We start from the raw sequence: 23,830 nt of genomic DNA on the forward strand, positions 1-23,830 counted from the left end.
CTGCAGCTCTACCCATATAGATTCCACATCATCCAAGCTAATGTCCTTCCTAACTATTGCATTAGTCTCCTCCTTAACCAGCAATGCTACCCCACCTCCTTTTCCTTTTATTCTATCCTTCCTGAATGTTGAATACCCTGGATGTTGAGTTCCCAGCCCTGATCATCCTGGAGCCACATCTCTGTAATCCCAATTACATCATATTTGTTAACATCTATTTGCACAGTTAATTCATCCGCCTTATTACGGATACTCCTTGCATTAAGACACAAAGCCTTCAGAAAGGAAGAACATCACCATCTACTACTTAACTATCAAAAGGATTGATAAGCATAAGTCTCTACCTGCCCTGGAGTCTAACCTAGCTAGAATTAGGTATTGGGAGGTGAGAGGTATAATTTTACTGCAACCCCCTTTGAATGTGTAGTGTATGGTACTTTATTAGAGTAATTATAAGTTTGACCTTGTACCTTTCCTTGTATTGTTCTTTATTAAAGTGATTGTAAGTTTGACCTTGTACCTTTCCTTGTACTGTCCTTTATTAGAGTGATTGTCAGTCTGGCCGTGTATTTTCTTACTAGAGTAATGAGCCTGTATTACCCTGACTCTAATAAAACCAAAGTTCTTTGCATCAAACCAGTGGCCTCTGCACTTTTGTCACCGCCCCCCCCCCCAAATAAATCCAGAGTATAGAACCCAAGGGAGGGGGAGTGATCCGAAACCGCTCAAGTTGGTCAGAAGGGAACCTGACCCCCTCAAAGAGACCACCACACACACGCCCTCCCCCACCCCCACACTTACACCCGGGACCTCAGTGGTGCGCGCAGTGATGACACACTGAGGAGTGCTGTCCAGCATCGCCGCGGAAGTGGTGGGGACAGCGGGGGGGGGAGTGGTGCGATGATGCACACCGCCGCAAAACCGCATCAGGGCAATAGTGATGAGAACTCGGCGGCCACTGCACTCTGCAGCGTGGCCACTGATTTGAGGTGCTAAATGACCTTAAGGAAAGGGGCAATTTTGGCCCCTCGGATCTTGGGTTTTCCTATCGTATGTGTGCTTTTGGTGCAGAGAGTTCACGTTAAACCTGGATGTTTCAATGCTTATTTATCTGTAACCATGACTAGGCTCACTATTTGGAACTTGTTATGGTGTGGCGTTTTATCTTTCTGTTTTATTGGCTTCTATAGTTTAAACTATATTTTGATTGTTATGAAAATCTTGAAGTAAAATGATTAAAAACTGATGTGAGAAATCCCAGCATCACAGGAAATGAATTGTTGTTTTTCTTTCTTCAGAATTTTTCAGAGTTCTCCAAGGCTAGTGCAGTGAGTACGACACATACAGTTTGCTCTATTATTATACTAACTATCCTGAGACTACCAATTAATTCCATTACATTAAAATCAGGAACACATTTTTTGACCCCAATCAAAGGCCGGAATTTTCTGGAAGAAAGCGTGTTGGGTGCGGGGGTGGGGGAACTGCAATGTGGTCAGGAAACCTGGCAGTCCAGGTGTCCCTCTGTAATGTATTTGCTTCATGCGTTCTTCGCTTAAAAGTTGATAGCAACACATTGCTATTAAGAACTAGTTGGTTTATTAACAAACATTTAACTTTCACACTACATATTACCAGTTCATCCACTAGGATCACAACTGCATACCTCATCGTGGATGACCTAGACTCAATTGACTAGGTATTTATTGAGTCTTGTGAACATCACGTGACTGGCTGAGCCACTCACAATGCAACAACTCTACAAACCTGTGCGCATACTCACAAGTGCATAAATTACACCCTCAGCCCTTGCTGACTTTAATGGCAGGGCATGATTTGTATGTCAGCCCTCGGTTTCCCGCTTGTAGCCAGTCAGATTGTGAGGCTGACTGACTGCAGGCAGGTAGGCCTGCAACTGCACAGAGCAAAAGAGAATAATTCGAGATAGGGCCGGGCCAAGCAATGGATCGGCGAGGGTGGAGGGGAGGGATGACCAGGGACAGGGCATTGGATCAGAGGGTGGAGGGGGGATAGAGGATCGGGGGCTAGGCAATGCATCAGGGGGGTGTGGGTGGGTGGTGAGAGGATCGGCAGCCGGGTAAAGGAGCGGTGGGGTGGGTGGTCAGCCAGCGATTCGAGATCGGGCCATGTCATTATAAGGATCGGAGGGGTGGGAGGTTGGGCTGAGATGGCGGAGGAGAGAGGATTGGGGATCGAGCTGGGGGATGCATCGGGAGGAGTGGGGAGGAAGAGAGAAGATCATGGTCGGCCTTCACATCATCGCTGCTGGAAAGGTCTGGGTGTGCCGGAGAGGCATGGGGTGATCAGGGACCTGGGGAGAAGAGGCCTGGGAAAGCGATCCCCAGACATCTTAACCCACCCATCCCATCCTATTCCCCCCCGCCCCCCGCCCTCTCCGATCGTAGCGGATAGGTTAGGTACAGTCCCTGCATCCGGAAGGTAGGTATAAAGCCACTTACCTCCTGGATCCAGCAGTCCCCGGCTTGCTTTAACTGCCAGGTTTCACAAATTGTATGAAACCCAGTCCACATGCATTTGAAAACAAACTCGAGGTTAAAAAAGCGGGTGCCTGCCTCATTATAATATTAAAGTGATGTTCCGCCCACTGTGAGTAGGTTAATTGCCCACCCTGTCACGCCTTTATTAAAACCAGGAGTGGCCGGGATGGAGGCGGGATCAGGTCGGGAATCCCATTTTTAACAAATTAAATACCGCCACACTGCAAACCCACTCCATTTTTTTAGGTTATAATTCTGCCCAAAGTGTCTGAGTCAGGGAATTAGGATTGGGCATTGGGATCCTCAAGCTTAGGACACCTCTGTTAGAAGCCAACTGCAGGGTTGCAACTTTGGGGATGATTGTCATGGGCTTGGGGGACATGAAAATAAATGAACTTTTCTAGTGACACCTATCCGGAGCACCACTGGTTAGTAGTGACGTGGATGATGCCAAATGAAGAAGTAAGAAAAGATTACTTATCTCGTTTGATTTTCTTTGTTCTTCAGCAGATGTTCTTTACACCGCACTCCCTCTCAGGAATACCCTTGGGTCTAGCAGGAAGTGTACACAACAGTTTTCTATTTCTTTTGCTACTTTGGATCAAAATGAACTGTTGCATTGACAGAGGCAGTGGTCTTTTATACTGTGCAAGTGTGTGGAGCCAAGTAGAGGGCTGAAAAATACAAAGGAGTTAAGAAAAATGTATTTTTAAGATCAAGTGGGAAACCCATGAGAGAGTAGGTTTCCTGGGTTTTCCTTTCGTGTGTGTGCTTTTGGTGCAGAGAGTTCATGTTAACCCTGGATGTTTCAATGCTTATTTATCTGTAACCAGGACAACGGTCATTATTTTGAACTTGTTGGGGCCGAAATTGTCCCTTTGCTTAAGGCCTGTTACCACCGTAAATCGGCGGCCATGCTGCGGAGTAAAGTGGCTGACGACTTTTGGTGTAATGGCCGCTGCTAGCCCAATTGCCCTCCCAAGTTTTCCCAGCGTTGCCCCGATCCCCCTCTTATTGCTCCACTGCTGCTGATCTACCTTAAGCACATTATCACTGTACACAAAGCCGATCTAACCCCCCCTCGACGGCAAAATTCCCCTCGGAAAATCTTCAGCTCATCTGGCGGTGCCCAAACCTGTTTTTTTCCCCATGGTCCAGTGAGGCTGTGGCCTTCTGCAGCGGCAATGAGGCTTCCCTTAAAGGGGAGGGCGCACTATCGCTGCCGCAATGTTTTTTTTCATTAACCCGACAATTATGTCCCCGGGTTCGGCCAAGCCGCCAACAGGCAGCCTGGTACCATCTTTTGGGTTCCAGGCCGCTGGCCCGGCCAAAATCCTCACTGGAGGCCCAGTCGGCCGAAGTTTTAAAATCGTGAAGGCTCTTCCCTTTAAGTGAACTGGAGAGCCGTGATGACGTCATCGTGTCGGTGACATCATCGTGTCAGTGACCCCGCTCCACCCCCAACTTCCGCCCCTCAGCTGCAGTCTTTGCCCCTCACCGCCCCCATCAAGCCCGAATTCTGGATCAAAACAAAAAATAACAAAGAGCCGAATGTCGCTCAAGAGGCGACCTGAACCGCATCTGTGGTAAAAACCATCGAAACCCCGTTTCGGGCAGGGGGCAATTTCTACCCCATTATGTTGTAGGTTTTTTTCTTTCTGTTTTATTGGCCTCTATAGTTTAAATTTTATTTTAACTGTTATGAAAATCTTGAAGTAAAAGGATTAAAACCTGATGTGAGAAATCCCAGCATCACAGGAAATGATTTGTTGTTTTGGTTTCTTCAGGGTGTTTCCGAGCTCTCCAAATCTACTGCAGTGAGTACAACACACACAGTTTACTTTATTATTATAATATCTGTTGTGTATATAACTTTGTAATACTTGCCACCGGAGGGTGCGACTGTTGAAGTCCTAATGGTCACCTGCACACACGTGCAGGGCCAATATAAAAGGTTATCTGCCATGTTGTTTAGGCACTCTGGAGTTGTAATAAAGAAGACTGAGGTCACACTCAGTTTAGCTCACAGTGCTCAGCCTCGTAGAATTTTTCTATACACAACAATATCTGAGTCAGAAGGTTCTGGTTTCAAGTCCCTCTCCAGGAACTTAAGCACATATATTGAGGCAGACACACCAGTGCAGTGCTGAGGGACGTGCCATCTTTCGGATGAGACGTTTAACCAAGGCCCTCTCAAGTGGACGTAAAAGATTCCATGGCACTTCAAAGAAGAGCAGAGGAGTTATCCCTGGTGCCCTGAGCAATATTTATCCCTCAATCAACATAACAAAAAACCCCAGATTATTTGGTCATTATCACATTGCTGTTTGTGTGAGCTTGCTGTGCGCAAATTGGTTGCTGTGTTTCCCACATTACAACAGTGACTACACTCCATAAATACTTCATTGGCTGTAAGGCACTTTGAGATGTCCAATGGTCGTGAAAGACGCTATATAAATGCAAGTCTCTTTTCTTGCAGCTCTCTGTTTTAAAACCTGACTGACTGTGTCTTTGTCTCTATTTTATTAATCGCTTTGTGCTCACAACCTAAATAAGACCAGAATGTTCCCAATATCAGGCCCTCGATATTTACGGGGAGGTGAAGAGGTCATGAGGTAGGCCAAAAACAGCCGAAGATCTGGGCAGTGATCTGGGGAGGTCCTGCCGAACTTAACGTCAGGTCCTCATAAACATTTATGGTTCCATTTCCCTTCTGGCAGCCGGGGAAATGGACAGCCTAACCAACAGCTGGGATGGAGTGCCAGCAGCAGGAGGTCACAACCCGAGACTAAACCCAAGCTGCTGACAGAACTCACACGTTTTGGTGTTTCTTGCTGATAAAACTTGAGTCCTCAACAAAATGTAAAAATGCCACTATTTTTAAATTGTATTTCTAATGGGTTTTTTTTGTATTCTTACAAGGTCGCGACCATCTTTAACTGAAGTTCGGTCAGTATAGTTGAAATATTACAGTAACTTGATGAAAAATTTTGTCTAGAATGAGCCATTGTGTATTCACATAATAAAGTTATGGCCAGATGTGGATGATGCCAAATGAAGAAATAAGAAAAGATTACCTATCTCGTTTGATTTTCTTTGTTCTTCAGCAGATATTCTGTACACACTGCACTGCCATCCAGGAATACCCTTGGGTCTAGCAGGAAGTGTACACAACAGTTTTCTATTCCTTTTGCAACTTTGGATCAAAATGAACTGTTGCGTTGACAGAGGCAGTGATCTTTTATACTGTACAGGTGTGCGGAACTAAGTGTAGCGATGAAAAATACAAAGGAGCTTAGAAAAATGTATTTTTAGGTTTAAGTGGGAAACTCAGGAGAGAGTAGATTTCTTGGGTTTTCCTTTCGTGGTGTGTGCTTTTGGTGCAGAGAGTTCATATTAACCCTGGATATTTCAATGCTTATTTATCTGCAACCATGACAAGGGTCATTATTTTGAACTTGTTGGGGCTGAAATTGTCCCTTTCGTTAAGGCCCGTTAGCACCATAAATCGGCGGCCACGCTGCGGTGTGGAGTAGCTGCTGACTTTTGGTGGAATGGTCGCTGCTAACCCAATTGCCTTCCCAATCCCCCCCTTACTGCTCCGTTGCTGCTGATCCGTCTTAAGCGTGGCATCCCCGGGCGACATTCCCCTCGGAAAACCTTCGGCCTGCCCAGCGGTGCCAAAACCTGTTTTTTTCCCGGTGGTCCAGTGAGGCTGTGGCCTTCTGCAGTAGCGGTACGGGGTGCACTGCCGCTGCCACCATATTTTTTTTGTCAGCTGACTGCCCTGTCAACCTGACAATTATTCCCCTGGGTTCGGCCGCGCCGCCAGTAGGCAACCTGGCACCCTATCCTCTCTTCGATGCCAGGCCACTGGACCGGCCTCAACCCGGCCGAAGTTTTAAAATCACGAAGGCTCTCCCCTTTAAATGAAGGGGAGAGTTGTCTCGACGTCATCATGTCGGTGACTCTGCTCCACCCCCAACTTCCACCCCTCAGCTGCAGTGTTTGCCCCTCCGGTGTAGTCACCGCCCCCATTAAGACCAACTTCCAGATCAAAACAAAAAAAAACAAAGTGCCAAATGTTGCTCAAGACACGACCTGCATTTAAAGGGGAAAGCCTTTGTGATTTTAAAACTTTGGCCCACTGGGCCACCAGGGATTGTTGCGACCGGTCCAGCAGCCTGGCATTGAAGAAAGGATAGGGTGACAGGCTGCCTACTGGCGGCGTGGTCGAACCCAGGGGAATAATTGTCAGGTTGACAGGGCAGTAAAAACTATCTAAACGGGGTGGGAAAGCCCCGTTTCAGGCGGGGGGCAATTTCCGCCCCGTTATGTTGTAGGCTTTACTCTTTCTGTTTTATTGGCCTCTATAATTTACATTTTATTTTAACTGTTATGAAAATCTTGAAGTAAAATGATTAAAATCCTGATGTGAGAAATCCCAGCATCACAGGAAATTATTTGTTGTTTTGGTTTCTTCAGGGTGTTTCCGAGCTCTCCAAGCCTAGTGCAGTGAGTACAGCACGCGCAGTTTGCTCTATTATTATAGTACCTTTCCTGAGGCAAACTATTTATTAATTCCAGTACATTAAATAAATCAGGAACCCATTTTCTACCCCAATCGAAGGCCGGAATTTTCTGAAGGAAGGCGTATTGAGTGTAGGCGTGGGTGTGCTCCAATATGGTCGGGAAACCTGAGAGGTCGGATTTCGCACATGGCCCCTCCAACTATAACGGTAGGGCATGACTTGCATGTGGGGCTTCGGTTTACCTCCTGCAGCCAGGCCTACAGCCGCAAAGAGCAGACAGGGAGAGTTTGAGTGATCCAGGCTGGGCAGTGCATCGACGAGGGACGGGGGGGGGCGAGTGAGCACGGGGGACTGGCCAATGGTTTTGTGGGGAGTTGGGAGGATTGGGGGCCAGGCAGTGGATTGGTGACGGGGGCGGCGGAGAGGATCGGGGGCAGGAGAAACGATTGATCGGGTGGGTGGTCAGCTAGAAATTGGGGATCAGGCTCTGCCATTAAAAGGATTGTGGGGGAGATCTGGTAGAGATGCGGGGCCGAGTGAGGATCGGGGATACAGCCGGGGATAGCATCGGCGAGGAAGTCTGGCAGACAGGTAGTGTGTGGGGGTCAGCAGGATGGGCAATGGCAGACATTTAGAGACCGCATGGATGAACTACAACAATTGTACATTCCTGTCTGTCGTAAAAATAAAAAAGGGAAGGTGGCTCAACCGTGGCTATCAAGGGAAATCAGGGATAGCATTAAAGCCAAGGAAGTGGCATACAAATTGGCCAGAAATAGCAGAGAACCCGGGGACTGGGAGAAATTTAGAACTCAGCAGAGGAGGACAAAGGGTTTGATTAGGGCAGGGAAAATGGAGTACGAGAAGAAGCTTGCAGGGAACATTAAGACGGATTGCAAAAGTTTCTATAGATATGTAAAGAGAAAAAGGTTAGTAAAGACAAACGTAGGTCCCCTGCAGTCAGAATCAGGGGAAGTCATAACGGGGAACAAAAAAATGGCGGACCAATTGAACAAGTACTTTGGTTCGGTATTCACTGAGGAGGACACAAACAACCTTCCGGATATAAAAGGGGTCGGAGGGTCTAGTAAGGAGGAGGAACTGAGGGAAATCCTTATTAGTCGGGAAATTGTGTTGGGGAAATTGATGGGATTGAAGGCCGATAAATCCCCAGGGCCTGATGGACTGCATCCCAGAGTACTTAAGGAGGTGGCCTTGGAAATAGTGGATGCATTGACAGTCATTTTCCAACATTCCATTGACTCTGGATCAGTTCCTATGGAGTGGAGGGTAGCCAATGTAACCCCACTTTTTAAAAAAGGAGGGAGAGAGAAAACAGGGAATTACAGACCGGTCAGCCTGACATCGGTAGTGGGTAAAATGATGGAATCAATTATTAAGGATGTCATAGCAGTGCATTTGGAAAGAGGTAATATGATAGGTCCAAGTCAGCATGGATTTGTGAAAGGGAAATCATGCTTGACAAATCTTCTGGAATTTTTTGAGGATGTTTCCAGTAGAGTGGACAAGGGAGAACCAGTTGATGTGGTATATTTGGACTTTCAGAAGGCTTTCGACAAGGTCCCACACAAGAGATTAATGTGCAAAGTTAAAGCACATGGGATTGGGGGTAGTGTGCTGACATAGATTGAGAACTGGTTGTCAGACAGGAAGCAAAGAGTAGGAGTAAATGGGTACTTTTCAGAATGGCAGGCAGTGACTAGTGGGGTACCGCAAGGTTCTGTGCTGGGGCCCCAGCTGTTTACACTGTACATTAATGATTTAGACGAGGGGATTAAATGTAGTATCTCCAAATTTGCGGATGACACTAAGTTGGGTGGCAGTGTGAGCTGCAAGGAGGATTCTATGAGGCTGCAGAGCGACTTGGATAGGTTAGGTGAGTGGGCAAATGCATGGCAGATGAAGTATAATGTGGATAAATGTGAGGTTATCCACTTTGGTGGTAAAAACAGAGAGACAGACTATTATCTGAATGGTGACAGATTAGGAAAAGGGCAGGTGCAAAGAGACCTGGGTGTCATGGTACATCAGTCATTGAAGGTTGGCATGCAGGTACAGCAGGCGGTTAAGAAAGCAAATGGCATGTTGGCCTTCATAGCGAGGGGATTTGAGTACAAGGGCAGGGAGGTGTTGCTACAATTGTACAGGGCCTTGGTGAGGCCACACCTGGAGTATTGTGTACAGTTTTGGTCTCCTAACCTGAGGAAGGACATTCTTGCTATTGAGGGAGTGCAGCGAAGGTTCACCAGACTGATTCCCGGGATGGCGGGACTGACCTATCAAGAAAGACTGGATCAACTGGGCTTGTATTCACTGGAGTTCAGAAGAATGAGAGGGGACCTCATAGAAACGTTTAAAATTCTGACGGGGTTAGATAGGTTAGATGCAGAAAGAATGTTCCCAATGTTGGGGAAGTCCAGAACCAGGGGACACAGTCGAAGGATAAGGGGGAAGCCATTTAGGACCGAGATGAGGAGGAATTTCTTCACCCAGAGAGTGGTGAACCTGTGGAATTCTCTACCACAGAAAGTTGTTGAGGCCAATTCACTAAATATATTCAAAAAGGAGTTAGATGAAGTCCTTACTACTAGGGGAATCAAGGGGTATGGTGAGAAAGCAGGAATGGGGTACTGAAGTTGCATGTTCAGCCATGAACTCATTGAATGGCGGTGCAGGCTAGAAGGGCCGAATGGCTTACTCCTGCACCTATTTTCTATGTTTCTATGATTATTGGGGCCAGCCACCACTGGTTGTTTCTCAGCATCATCATTGGGGGAAGGCGTAGTGGCACGGGGAAGGCCTGGGGAGGTAATCGGAGACTTGGGCAGGTGGAGGCCTAGGAGGGTGATCCCCGGAACTCTCTTCCCCCTGCCCCATCCCCGATTTCCAATCACGGGGGGGTGGGTTAGGTAGAGTCCTTGGATCCAGCAGGTAGGTATAAAGCCTCCTGGATCCAGCAGTCCCCATCTTGCTTTAACTGCCAGGTTTCACGAATTGCATGAAACCCTTCCACAAGCAGTTGCAAACAAAATGGAGATTAAATAAGAGGTTGCCAGCCTCTTTATAATACTAAATTGATGTTTTGCCCCCGGGAGCGGGTTGGTTGTCAGCCCCGCCATTCCACTTCTGTTAAAACCGGAAGTAGGCGGGATCAGGTCGGGAATCCCATTTTTAGCAATGTAACTACCCATACTGTTATGTATGTAACTATGTAATACTTGCCACCAGAGGGCGCGACTGTTGGAGTCTTAATGGTCACCTGCACACATGTGCAGGGCCAGTATAAAAGGTTGGCTGCCATGTTGTTTAGGCACTCTGGCATTGTAATAAAGAAGACTAAGGTCACACTAAATATAGCTCACAGTACTCAGTCTCGTGGAGTTCTTCTATACATAACAGTTGGCGACGAGTAACAGAATACGAACCTTCACGCAACCATGGCTATTGTTGGAATATTAGGAAGATTTGTAGAGGGTGATGATTGGGAAGCCTTCGTCTCGACCAGTACTTCGTGGCCAACAAGCTGGAAAGAGACACTAACCCGGCCAAACGCAGGGTGGTTCTCCTCACTGTCTGTGGGCCTAAAATATACTGCCTCTTCAAGAATCTGATCGCACCGACAATACCAACAGAGAAGGAATATACAAAGTCGTGCACGTTGGTTCGAGACCACCTCAAGCCGAAGGAGAGTATCCTCATGGCCAGGTATCATTTTTACACGCACCATCTCTCCGGGGGCCAGACGTGGCGGATTATGTTGCCGACCTGAGACGCCTCGCGGGACCTTGTGTTTGGAGTTGCGTTGGGGGAAATGCTGCGGGACTTTTTCATGCTTGGTATCAGCCACGAGATCATTCTTCGAAAGCTGCTGGCTGCCGAAACCCTAGACCTGAGCAGGGCCATCACGATCACCCAGGCATCATGGCCACAGACGATAACACCAAACAGATATCTTCTCAACATCGAAGCTCACCAGCAAGTACAATGCATAAAATTACGTCGCTAGCAGGCCAAACTGCATATGGCAAGGCCTATATGTCTGCGGCTGCTATATGTCTGCGGCTGCAAGACCTGTGATAACTCAGAGTCTGCCATCAGGGGTGAATGTGAATCCATTAGCACGTGTTGGCGCTGCGGGGGTAATCATCGGACCCATCAATGTCGATTCAAGCACTGCATGTGCAAAGGCTGCACAACGATGAGGCACCTCCAGCGAATGTGCAAACGTGCTGCGACACACCACGTGGCAGAGGATGATCGATCCAGCACGGATCACGCAGCACAGGCAACTCAACCCAAGGAAAAAGTGTATGGGGTACATACCTTCACCACCAAGAGCCCTCCTATAATGAGCCAGAAGGCTTTCGAGAAACTGTGAGGCAATAAGGCACAAAGGCCAAAACTGAGCCCGATTAATGCAAAGCTGCATACCTACACCAAAGAGCTCATACCAGTCATTGAAAGTGTGGCAGTGAAGGTATCGTATGATGGAGCTGTGCATGACCTATCATTGTGGATTGTTCCAGGCATTGGCCCAACGCTGTTTGGCAGAAACTGGCTAGAAAAGATTAGAAGGAATTGGAAAAACATCAAAGCACTATCTTCAGTAGATGACGCCTCGTGTGCTCAAGTGCTGAGCAAGTTTCCCTCGCTATTCGAATCAGGCATCAACAACTTCACAGGCGCCAAGGTACAGATCCATCTAGGCCCCGATGCACGGCCTGTCCATCACAAGGCTCGGGCGGTTCCGTACACGATGAGGGAGAAAGTCGAGATCGAACTGGACAAACTCCAACGCGAAGGAATCATGTAGCCAGTCGAATTCAATGAGTGGGCCAGTCCAACTGTTCTGGTGTTGAAAAACGATGGCACAGTCAGAATCTGTGGTGACTACAAGGTAACGATTAACGAAGTCTCACTACAGGACCAGTACCCACTGCCCAAGGCAGATGGTCTGTTCGCAACATTAGCGGGGCAGGGGCGGTGTGGGAAGTCATTCACCAAGTTGGACCTAACCTCCGCCTACATGACACAGGAGCTGGCTGAATCTTCGAAAAGACTGACGTGCATCAACACACACAAAGGGCTGTTTATATACTACAGGTGCCCTTTCGGGATTCGCTTGGCTGCAGCCATTTTCCAGAGAAACATGGAGAGTTTGCTGAAATCTGTTCTGCGCACCATTGTGTTTCAAGACAACATCTTGATCATCAGTCGTGACACCATCGAGCACCTACACAACCTGGAAGAGGTTCTAAGTCGCCTAGACAAAGTGGGACTCAGGCTGAAAAGCTCCAAGTGTGCTTTCCTGGCGCCAGAAGTCAAATTTTTGGGGGAGAAAGATTGCAGCAGACGGCATCAGGCCCACGGACTCAAAGACAGAGGCCATCAAGAATGCACCCAGACCACAGAATGTGACGGAGCTGCGTTCGTTCCTGGGACTCCTCAACTATTTCGGTAACTTTCTACCGGATTGAGCACGTTGTTAGAGCCTTTGCACATGTTGCTACGTAAGGGTGACGACTGGGTTTGGGGCAAATCTCAAGATACAGCCTTTGAGAAGGCCAGGAACCTGCTCTGTTCAAATAAGTTAATTGTACACTATGACCCATGTAAACGTTTAGTGCTAGCTTGTGACACCTCATCATACGGGGTCGGCTGTGTGTTACTTCAAGCCAATGTATCGGGCAACCTCCAACCGGTTGCATACGCATCTAGAAATCTGTCTAAGGTTGAGAGAGCCTATAGTATGGTCTAGAAAGAGGCATTAGCATATGTATATGGGGTTAAGAAAACGTGCCAATATCTATTTGGACTTCAGTTTGAGCTTGAAACTGACCACAAGCCGCTCATTTCGCTGTTTTCAGACAGCAAAGGTATAAACACCAATGCTTCATCCCGCATCCAAAGATGGGCACTAACATTATCCGCTTATGACTATGTTATCCGCCACAAACCAGGCACTAAAAACTGTGTCGATGCTCTCAGTCGGCTACCATTAACCACCACCGGGGTTGAAATGGCACAGCCCGCAGACTTGCTACTGGTCATGGATGCTTTTGAGAGCGAGGGCTCACCTGTCACGGCTCGCCAGATCAGGACCTGGACCAGCCAGCATCCTGTGCTATCATTAGTAAAGAGTTGCGTCCTCAATGGGAACTGGTCGGCCGTTCCCAGGGAAATGTAAGATGAAATTAAGCCATTTCACCGACGCAAAGATGAAATGTCCATCCAGTCGGATTATCTCTTATGGAGTAATCACGTGGTTTTGCCAAAAAAAGGCAGGGAAAAGTTTATATACGACCTACACAGTATCCACCCAGGCATTGTCATGATGAAGGCAACTGCCAGGTCGCATGTTTGGTGGCCCGGCATTGACTCAGACTTGGAGTCATGCGTGCATCAGTGCAACACTTGCTCGCAACTGAGCAATGCACCAAGGGAGGCTCCACTGAGTCTGTGGTCATGGCCCTCCAAACCGTGGTCCAGGATCCATGTAGATTTTGCTGGCCCCTTTCTAGTAGTAGTGGATGCTTACTCCAGCTGGATTGAATGCGTAATCATGTCATCCAGCATGTCCACAGCCACCATTGAAAGCTTCCGGGCCATGATCGCCACCCATGGCTTGTCCGACGTCCTTGTCATTGACAATGGACCGTGTTTCACCAGCTCGGAATTCAACGAGTTTATGACCCGCAATGGCATCAAGCATGTCAGGTCTGCTCCGTTTAAGCCCACGTCTAATAGTCAAGCGGAACGGGCAGTCCAAACAATCAATCAGAGCACGAAATGCGTGACGGACAGCTTCCTGCAGACTCGCTTGTCTCATATTCTGCTCAGTTACCAGATGCAATCCCATTCGCTTCCCGGGGTTCCCCCGGCAGAATTGTTAATGAAGAGAGCCTTCAAAACCAGGCTCTCCCTAGTCCACCCAGATCTCAATGATCACATGGAAACCCAGCGACACTGGCAGAACATGTACCACAATCACGCAGCTGTTTCACATGACATTGATGTTAACGACCCTGTGTTTGTCCGAAATTACGGTCAGGGTCCCAATTGGGTTGCTGGCACTGTTTTGGCCAAGGAAGGGAATAGGGTGTTTATAATCAAACTGTTAAATGGCCAAACGTGCAGAAAGCATTTAGATCAGACCAAATTGTGATTTACTGACAACCAGGAACGACTTGAGGAGGACATCACCATTGACGATCCATCAACATACACCCAACCAGCAATCGACCTCGCTGTCAATCACAAGGATGAACCCACCGTTCCTGAAAATTCGGTCAGACCAGCCGCGGTGCAGTGCAACAATGGTCCGGCCAACTCACACACGCCAGGGTTTGAACTTAGACGATCAACCAGGGACAAAAGGGCTCCGGATCGCTCAACTTGTAAATAACTTGTGGGGGAGTGATGTTATGTATGTAACTATGTAATACTTGTCACCAGAGGGTGCACTGTTGGAGTCCTAATGGTCACCTGCACACACGTGCAGGGCCAGTATCAAAGGTTGGCTGCGATGTTGTTTAGGCACTCTGGAGTTGTAATAAAGAAAACTAAGGTCACACTAAGTTTAGCTCACAGTACTCAGCCTCGTGGAGTTCTTCTATACATAACACATACGTTCCAAACCCACCTATTTTTTTAGATGAAATTCCCCTCCCCTCCCCCCCCCACCCCCCCCGTGTCTGAGTCATTCCCAAAGTTAAATATATTTGGGAATGGAGCAGAGATTTTGGGTAGTAGGCGATGGCCAGTGATTTGTAAACACTGCCCAACAAGGGGAGAAAATTAGTGGAAAATGGAAGAGAAAAGTTATTGGTTATCTGATGTAGTAACAAAGAACATAGGATACAGCAATAATGGATGAGTAACTCTCTTCCCATTTAATGCGAATGCAGAATCCAAACCTTCGGGTAAGCCATGGTAATATTGGGATTTGGGGACTGGTAGCTACGGTGCAAAATGTTGATAACACAGTAAAGATATTTGAAGATTGGTTCTAACCACATACACTTTCTGGCTGAGCCAGTCTTTGGTGATATTTGTATCTTTATGCAGAGGGAATCTATAGAGGTTTTTTTCAAATTTTGTACCTCACATTGGTATTGTCCATACAGAATGTTGAAATGCTCATAAATATGGAAACTGTTCTTTACACTTTGTGCAAAGCAGTCACTCAATTAAAAGGAATTCATTTTAGGTGAAATGTTTCACGACAGAAATTATAAAGTATTATACAAATGCAGGCCCCTTTCTTGCTCCTTCTAGTGTCAGCTGTGGCTCAGTAGATAGTGCATTTGCCTCTGAGTCAGAAGGTTGTGGTTTCAAGTCCTTCTCCAGGGACTTAAGCACATATATATCTAGGCAGACACAGCGGTGCAGTGCTGAGGGACATGCCATCTTTTGGATGAGATGTTTAACCGGACGTAAAAGATCCCATGGCACTTCGAAGAAAAGCAGGGGAGTTACTTCCGGTGTTCTGGCCAATATTTAAACCTCAATCAACATAATAAAAACCCCCAGATTATTTGGTCATTATCACATTGCTGTTTGTGTGAGCTTGCTGTGCACAAATTGGCTGCCGTGTTTCCCACATTACAACAGTGACTGCACTCCAAAGGTACTTCACTGGCTGTAAAGCGCTTTGAGATGTCCGGTGGTCATGAACGGTGTTCTATAAATGCAAGTATTCTTTTCTTGCAGCTCTCTGTTTTAATACCTGTCTGACTGTGTCTTTGTCTCTATTTTATTAATCACCTTGTGTTCACAACCTGAATATGACCAGAATGTTCCCAATATCAGGCCCCCGATATTTACGGGGAGGTGAAGAAGTAATGGGGTAGGCTGAAAACAGCCGAAGATCTGGGCAGTGATCTGGGGACACGGAGGTCCTGCCGAACTTAACGACAGGACCTCAAACATTTATGGTTCCATTTCCCTTCTGGCAGCCGGGGAAATGGACAGCCTAACCAGCAGCTGGGAGGGAGTGCCAGCGGCAGGAGGCCACAACCCGAGACTAAACCCAAGCTGTTGTTGACAGAACTCACACGTTTTAGTGTTTCTTGCTGATAAAACTCGAGTCCTCAACAAAATGTTAAAATGCCACTATTTTTAGATTGTATTTCTAATGGTTCTTTTTTTGTATTCTTAGACGGTCGCGACCATCTTTAACTGAAGATCGGTCAGTATAGTTGAAATATTATGGTAACTCGATGAAAAGTTTTATCTAGATTGAGCCATTGTGTATTGAAGTAATAAAGTTAGTCAAAATCTAATACACATTGAAAAAGAATTAAAATGTATTATTTCTGCTAACCTAGTTTTTCCTTTGCCCCTAATCTTTCTTCTTCATTTGTCTTTTATTTATAATGTTAGTGCACAATTGCTCATGCTTTTGTGTGATGCTTATTTACAACGGGTTAAAAGCTCCTTTAAAATAGCAAAGATATTTCATAGGAACATTGCACATAAATGTCCACAATTTACCTTTAACCTGTCCAACTGAGTGTAACTCTGCATTGGGGAAGAGTCACTACTCAGGATCTTGGAAAGGTCTCACCACTGAGCCTTTGCAGATTTCATCAGCCGATTGCTTTTTGATTCACCGCCAAGGGAATCTTGGAAAACTTATGAAAGCAACTTCCAGTAATGGTCAGAGTAGATAGGACCAGCTGCATCGACTGTGTCTCCACTGACTGCAAGCGTACCCATTTAAAACTGTGATGAGAAATTTCTTCTCTCAGGAGGTTGTAAATCTGTGGAATTCGCTGCCTCAGAGTGCTGTGGAAGCTGGGACATTGAATAAATTTAAGACAGAACTAGACAGTTTCTTAAACGATAAGGGGTTATGGGGAGCGGGCAGGGAAGTGGAGCTGAGTGCATGATCAGATCAGCCATGATCTTATTGAATGAGAGCAAGCTCGAGGGGCCGTCTGGCCAAACCTTGTTCCTATTTCTTGTGTCCTTATACCTCACCAGTCACTGAGCAATCATTTTTCAGGATTTTCAAGTGAAACGTTTACTGTGACGTGGGGTCCTGTCAACTGCTTTTGGCAGCACTGAGCGTGATTCAGGGCATTAGAATCCTCAAGCTTAGGACACCTCTGTTAGAAGCCAACTGCAGAGTTGCAACTTTGTGGGTGATTGGCTTGGGTTTTGGGGACATGAGAAGACTCAAGTGTAGGAAATAAATGAGCTTTTACTCTTTAATATACCAATGACACCTCACTACCCCTTCTCTGGGCCACCTCTGGCCAGATGTGGATGATGCCAAATGAAGAAGTAAGAAAAGATTTTCTATCTCATTTGATTTTCTTCAGCAGATATTCTTTACACACTGCTCTCCCTCCCGGGAATACCCTTGGGTCTAGCAGGACGTGTACACAACAGTTTCTATTCCTTTTGTTTGCTACTTTAGATGAAAAGGAACTGTTGAGCTGACAGAGGCAGTGGTCTTTTCCACTGTGCAAGTGTGTGGAGCCAAGTGTAGCGATGAAAAATACAAAGGAGCTGAGAAAAATTTATTTTTAGGATCAAGGGGAAACCCATGAGAGAGTAGGTTTCCTGGGTTTTCCTTTCGTGTGTGTGCTTTTGGTGCAGAGAGTTCATGTTAACCCTGGATGTTTCAATGCTTATTTATCTGTAACCAGGACAACGGTCACTATTTTGAACTTGTTGGGACCGAAATTGTCCCTTTGCTTAAGGCTTGTTACCACCACAAATCGGCGGTCATGCTGCAGAGTGGAGTGGCTGACGACTTTTGCTGGAATGGCCACTGCTAGCCCAATTACCCTCCCGAGTTTTCCCAGTAGTTCCCCGATCCCCCTCTTACTGTTCCACTGCTGCTGATCCATCTTAAGCGCATCATCACTGTGCGCAACGCCGATCTAATGACCCCAACGGTGCAATTCTCCTCGGAAAATCTTCGGCCCGCCTGGCAGTGCCAAAACATGTTTCTCCCCATGCTCCAGTTAGGCTGTGGCCTTCTGCAGCGGCAGTGCGGCTTCCCTTAAAGGGGAGGGCGCACTGTCACAGCCGAAATGTTTTTTTTTTTGTCGACCCGACAATTATGCCTCGGGCTCGGCCGCACCGCCCGCAGGCACCCTGGTACAATCTCTTGGTGACCCAGTCAGCCGAAGTTTTAAAATCAAGAAGGCTCTCCCCTTTATGTGAAGGGGAGAGCCATGGTGATGTCATCGCACAGTGACTCCGCTCCACCCCCAACTTCTGTACCTCAGCTGCAGTCTTTGCTCCTCAGGTGTAGTCACGCCCCCATCAAGACCGATTTCTGGATAAAAACAAAATCACCTGAACCGCAGCTGCGGTAAAAACTATCGAAACCCCGTTTCCGGCAGGGAGCAATTTCTACCCCATTATGTTGCAGCATTTTTTCTTTCTGTTTTATTGGCCTCTATAGTTTAAATTAGTTTTTGACCATTATGTAGCAAAAGGATAAAACCTGATGTGAGAAATCCCTGCATCACAGGAAATGATTTGTTGTTTTGGTTTCTTCAGGCTGTTTCCGAGCTCTCCAAATCTAGTGCAGTGAGTACAACACACACAGTTTGCTCTATTATTATAGTACCTTTCCTGAGGCAAACTATTTATTAATTCCAGTACATTAGAGAAATCAGTAACCCACTTTCTGACCCCAATCAAAGGCCGGAATTTTCTGCAGGAAGGCGTGTTTGGTGTAGGCGTGGTGGTGCTCCAATGTGGTCGGGAAACCTGGGAGGCCGGATTTCCTGCAGACCCTTCTGACTATAATGGCAGGGCATGACTTGTATGTGAGGCTTCGTTTTCCTCCTGCAGCCGCACAGAGCAGACAGTGAGAGTTCACGTGAGAGCCGGGTTGGGCAGTGCATCGACATGGGGGCGGGGGGGGAGTTGAGAGAGCACTGGGGACCGGACAATGGATCAGAGGGTGAGGGAGAATAGACATGGGGCCTGCCAATGGTTTGGGGGGAATTCAGGACTGGGCAGTGGTTCGGTGCGAGGGGCGTGGGTGTGGGGGGTGGGTGGCACGGGGCAGGGTAGAGGAGTGGGAGCGGGACAAACGATTGTTGAGGTGAGTGGTCAGCCAGAAATTGAGGATCGGGCATTGCCGTTAAAAGGATCGGTGGGAAATCAGTCAGAGATGCGGGGCCGAGAGAAGATCGGGGAAAGCATCGGTGGGGAGGTCAGGCAGACAAGTAGGGTGTGGGGGTCAGCAGGAGAGAGATTATTGGGGCCGGTCACCGGTGACTGGTCCTCAGCATCATTGTTGGGGAAGGCCGAGGCATGCGGGAAAGGCCTGGGGAGGTGATCGAAGATTGGGCAGGCGGAGGCCTGGGAAGGTGATCCCTGAACCTCTCTTCCCCCTGCCCCACCACCGATCTCCAATCGTGGGGGGTGGGTTAGGTAGAGTCCCTGGATCCAGGAGGTAGGTATAAAGCCACTTACCTCCTGGGTCCAGCAGTCCCCGTCTTGCTTTAACAGCCGGGTTTCACAAATTGTATGACATCCACATGCCGTTGAAAACAAAATGGAGGCTCAAAAAAGGTTGCCAGCATCATTATAATATTAAATTGATATTTTGCCACCTGGGAGCAGGTTGATTGCCAGCACCCCCCGTCCCGCTTCCGTTAAAACCCGAAATTAGTGGGATCATATCGGCAATCCCATTCTCAACAATATAACTACCCACACGTTCCAAACCCACCTGTTTTTTTTAGTTAAATTTCCCCCAAGTGTCTGAGTCATTCCCAAAGTCAAATATATTTGGGAATGGAGCAGAGATTTGGGGTAGTAGGCAGTGTCCAGTGCTTTGTAACCACGGCCCAACAAGGGGAGAAAATTATTGGAAAATGGAAGGGAAAATTTATTGGCTGTCTGAGATAGTAACAAAGAACATAGGATACAGCAATAAAGGATATGTGGCTCTCCTCCCATTTAATGGCAATGCAGAATTCATATCTTCTGGTCAGCCATGGTAATCCACTCTAATATTAGGATTTGGGCACTGGTAGGTACAGTGCGAAATGTTGATAACACACTAAAGATATTCGAAGGCTGATTCTATCCAGATACACTTTCAGGGGGAGCCAGTCTTTGGGGATATTTGTCTCTTTATGCAGAAGGAATCTGGTGGGGTTTTTTTCAGATTTTGTACCTCACATTGGTATTGTCCATACAGAATGTTTAAATGTTCACCCCCTTTATAAATTTGGACATTATTCTTGACGCTTCATGCAGTCACTCAATTGAAAGGAATTCATTTTAGGTGAAATGTTTTTGGTCAGAAATGATAAGGTGTTATATAAATGCAAGTCCCTTTCTTCCTCTTGCAGCTCTCTGTTTTAAAACCTGAATGTGTCTCTGGCTCTCTTTTTTTAATCACCTTGTGTTCACAACCTGAATAAGACCAGAGTGTTCCAAACATCAGGCCCCAATATTTAGGGGTGGTGAAGAGGTCACGGGGTAAGCCGAAAACAGCTGAGAACTGAGCAGGGATCTGGGGACATGGAATCCTGTCGAACTTAACGACAGAACCTCATAAACATTTTGGTTTATTTCCGTTCTGGCAACCAGTCAAATGGGCAGCCTAGACAGCGGCTGGGAGGGAATGCCAGCGGCAGGAGGCCATGACCAGAGAATAAACGCAAGCGGTTGTTGACAGAAATCACATTTTTTGGCATTTCTTACTGATAAAATTCAAGTCCTCAACAAAATATAAAAATGCCAATATTTTTACATTGTATTTCTAATGGTTCTTTTCTTTTGTATTCTTAGAATGTCGAGAGCACCTTTAACTCAAGATCGGTCAGTACAAAAAATTCACTGCTGAAATATCAAAGTAATTGATGAAAAGTTTTGTCGAGAATGAGCCATTGTGTATTGAAGTAATAAAGTTAGTCAAAATCTAAATCAGCAATGAAAAACTAATAAAAATGTATTATTTCTGCTAACCTAATTTTTCTTTTCTCCTTAATCTTTCTTCTTCTCCATTTGTCCTTTGTTTATAGCCTGAGATTTACTGTGTGCAATATTAGTTCACAATTGCTAATGCTTTTGTGATGTTTATTTACAACGGATTAAATGCTCCTTTAAAATAGCAAAGAAATTCCATAGGAACATTGCACATGAATGTCCACACATTAATTAAAATTTACCTTTAACCTGTCCAAATGAACGTAAGCCTGCATTGAGGGAGTGACACTACTCAGGATCTTAGAAAGGTCCCATTCCTTAATCTTTGCAGAGTTCATCGTGTCTCTTAATGAGTTAACGAGTTCTGATGAATGATCATCGACCCGAAATGTTAACTCTGCTTCTCTCCACAGATGCTGCATGACCTGCTGAAATTTCCAGCTTTTTCTGTTTTTATTTCAGATTCCTGCATCCGCAATATTTTTCTTTTGATTCATCGTGCCTCTTGCTTTTTGATTCACCTCCAAGGGAATCTTGGAAAAGTTATGAAAGCAACTTCCTGTATTGGTCATAGCAGACAGGACCTCCTTGGTCGACTGTATCTCCACTGGCTGGAAGCACACTGCACCAGTCACTGGCGTAGCAATCATTTTTCAGGTATTGGCAGGTGTCAAGTGAGATACTATGACGTGGAGACTGTCAACTGCCTTTGGCAGCACTGAGCTTGATTCAGGACATTAGGATCTTAAAGCTTAGGACACATCTGTTAGAAGCCTACTGCAGAGGTGCTACTCTGGGGTGATTGCCATGGGCTCGGGGGGCATGAGAAGACTCAAGCATAGGAAATAAATGATCTTTTACTCATTCATATACCAGTGACACCTCACTACCCCTTCTCTGGGGCAGTACTGGCTAGTAGTGTTGTGGATGATGCCAAATGTAGAAGTAAGAAAAGATTACCTATCTCGTTTGATTTTCTTTGTTCTTCAGCAGATATTCTTTACACACTGCACTCCCTCCCAGGAATACCCCCTTAGGTTTTGCAGGGATTGTACACAATAGTTTTCTATTCATTTTGCTACTTTGGATCAAAATGAACTGGTGCATTGACAGAGACCAAGTGGTCTGTTGTACCGTGCAAGTGTGCGAAGCCAAGTGTAGGGATGATAAATAAAAAGGAACTTAGAAAATGTCTTTTTAAGATCACTTGGGAATCTTGTGAGAGAGAGGGGTGCCGTAATTGCCCTCCGCCGAAATGGGACGCATGCACTGCATTTGACCGTCCCTTACCGCCAACATAGATGGGGTGTTATTAAGATAGAAATTGCCTTTTTTTGTCCCTGAAACGGAGCAGAGTGTTCATTCCAGGTGGTAATGGCTGCTTTTAGCCGTGTGCCTGTGGAGTGGAGTTTGCAGCGCGCCATTTAATGCAAACCATCAAGTTAACGATGCAGCTGCTCCCTGGCCGCCTTAAAGGGCAGGTTTTGCAGCTGTGTCTTGAGTTCGTCTTGGCCTTTCTTTGCACAGGATGGCTGCTGCCCTGGAAGCTCAGAATGCTCTCAAGGGCACGGAGCGTCTGACTGCTGTCATCTCTGATGGCTTCCAGAGTGTGGCTGTTGTCATGCTGTCTCAGCTGGAGGCAATGCGAGATCTGACTGCTACCATTGCAGCTGGGTTCACTGGGGGCCTAACGGTGTCACCACACCCCGCCAACCTGCACTCCAGCATCTTGGTGAGGGAGGTGAGGTGCTGCTCTGGGGGAGTGGCGCTGGCTTCTAGGACCAGTATAGCGATGTTGCCTCTCCGGTTCACAGCAGGCCTGAGCCGAGAGCTGCCACTCTGCAATTGCTGCCACTCTGCCAACCATGGCTCCGCCCCAGTCACTTCCGACTGAAGTTGCACAGGGAGGATGCGGCACAGTCTTCAGCTGGCCCTTCTAGGGCCAGAGCTGGTCGAGGGCATACGAGAAGGGCATGTGTACCTTCCTCTACACACACACAGAAGCCTTCCCAAAGCCATGAGGCAGCCACATGGGAGACTCTGCAGCGTACTATAAGGATAGGTCTGCATAAGAGAGGCAATAAGGAGTTGCACAAGGGTCATAATTATTCATGTGAACCGGGCAGCTATGAGACGGCGTTGCGCTTCCCTTGCAGAGTCACGATGGCGACGGATGCCTTCTGCGTGACTGCCCACCCACATCCTGTTCCTCCTCCTCCTCCTCCTCCTCATGTGCCTCCTCCTCCTCCATAGGTGCCACTGCTGCCTCGTCCTCCATTGGCTGCGCCCTCATGATGGCCAGGTTGTGGACCATGCAGCAGGCAACCATAAATATGGAAACATGCTCAGGCGAACACACCCCCTGAGTTGTCCAGGCAACAGAATCTCTGTTTGAGAATGCCAATAGTGTGTTTGATGATGGTCCTGGTGGCCATCAGAATCTCATTGTACGCGAGCTGCTCAGCGTTTCGAGGGTTGCGCAGAGGAGTCATGAGCCAAGTGCTCAGCACGTAGCCCTTGTCACCCAGGAGCCAGCCACAATCTTCATTGGGACCAGTGAAGCGGCGTGGCACACCTCTCTGGTGCAGTATGAAAGAGTTTTGCGTGCTGCCAGGGTACCGGGCATCCACTTGCAGAATCTTGCGATCGTGGTCGCAAATGAGTTGTACATTGAGGGACCAGAAGTCCTTGTGTTTTCTGAATTGCTCTGCAGCCTGGTGGGGTGCTGTGAGAGCTACATGGGTGCAGTCAATGACCCTCTGGACCCTGGGGAAGCTCGCAATGTGCAGGAATGCAGTCTGGTGCTCCAGTTGCTTCTCTCTGGTCCAGGGGAAGGAGATG

At 47.1% G+C, this 23,830-nt stretch overlaps 1 protein-coding gene across 50 annotated transcripts in view; it reads left to right on the forward strand.

Annotated features, from left to right (window-relative positions):
- The window catches only part of LOC139232545 (heat shock protein DDB_G0288861-like), a 990,854-nt gene that overhangs the window by 499,643 nt on the left and 467,381 nt on the right, over positions 1–23,830 (forward strand). For 44 of the 50 annotated variants that reach the window (XM_070862910.1, XM_070862948.1, XM_070862943.1 and 41 more), the window contains 7 exons: positions 1,299–1,328; positions 4,307–4,336; positions 5,442–5,468; positions 7,005–7,034; positions 16,233–16,262; positions 18,596–18,625; positions 20,852–20,881. In XM_070862910.1, the coding sequence (XP_070719011.1) occupies positions 1,299–1,328; positions 4,307–4,336; positions 5,442–5,468; positions 7,005–7,034; positions 16,233–16,262; positions 18,596–18,625; positions 20,852–20,881 (207 nt within the window). The remainder of the gene's footprint in view (positions 1–1,298; positions 1,329–4,306; positions 4,337–5,441; positions 5,469–7,004; positions 7,035–16,232; positions 16,263–18,595; positions 18,626–20,851; positions 20,882–23,830) is intronic. The other 6 variants (XM_070862926.1, XM_070862944.1, XM_070862924.1 and 3 more) reach the window with 5 other exon arrangements.

Source organism: Pristiophorus japonicus, chromosome 20, assembly GCF_044704955.1.
Source record: "Pristiophorus japonicus isolate sPriJap1 chromosome 20, sPriJap1.hap1, whole genome shotgun sequence".
Taxonomy (NCBI): domain Eukaryota; kingdom Metazoa; phylum Chordata; class Chondrichthyes; family Pristiophoridae; genus Pristiophorus; species Pristiophorus japonicus.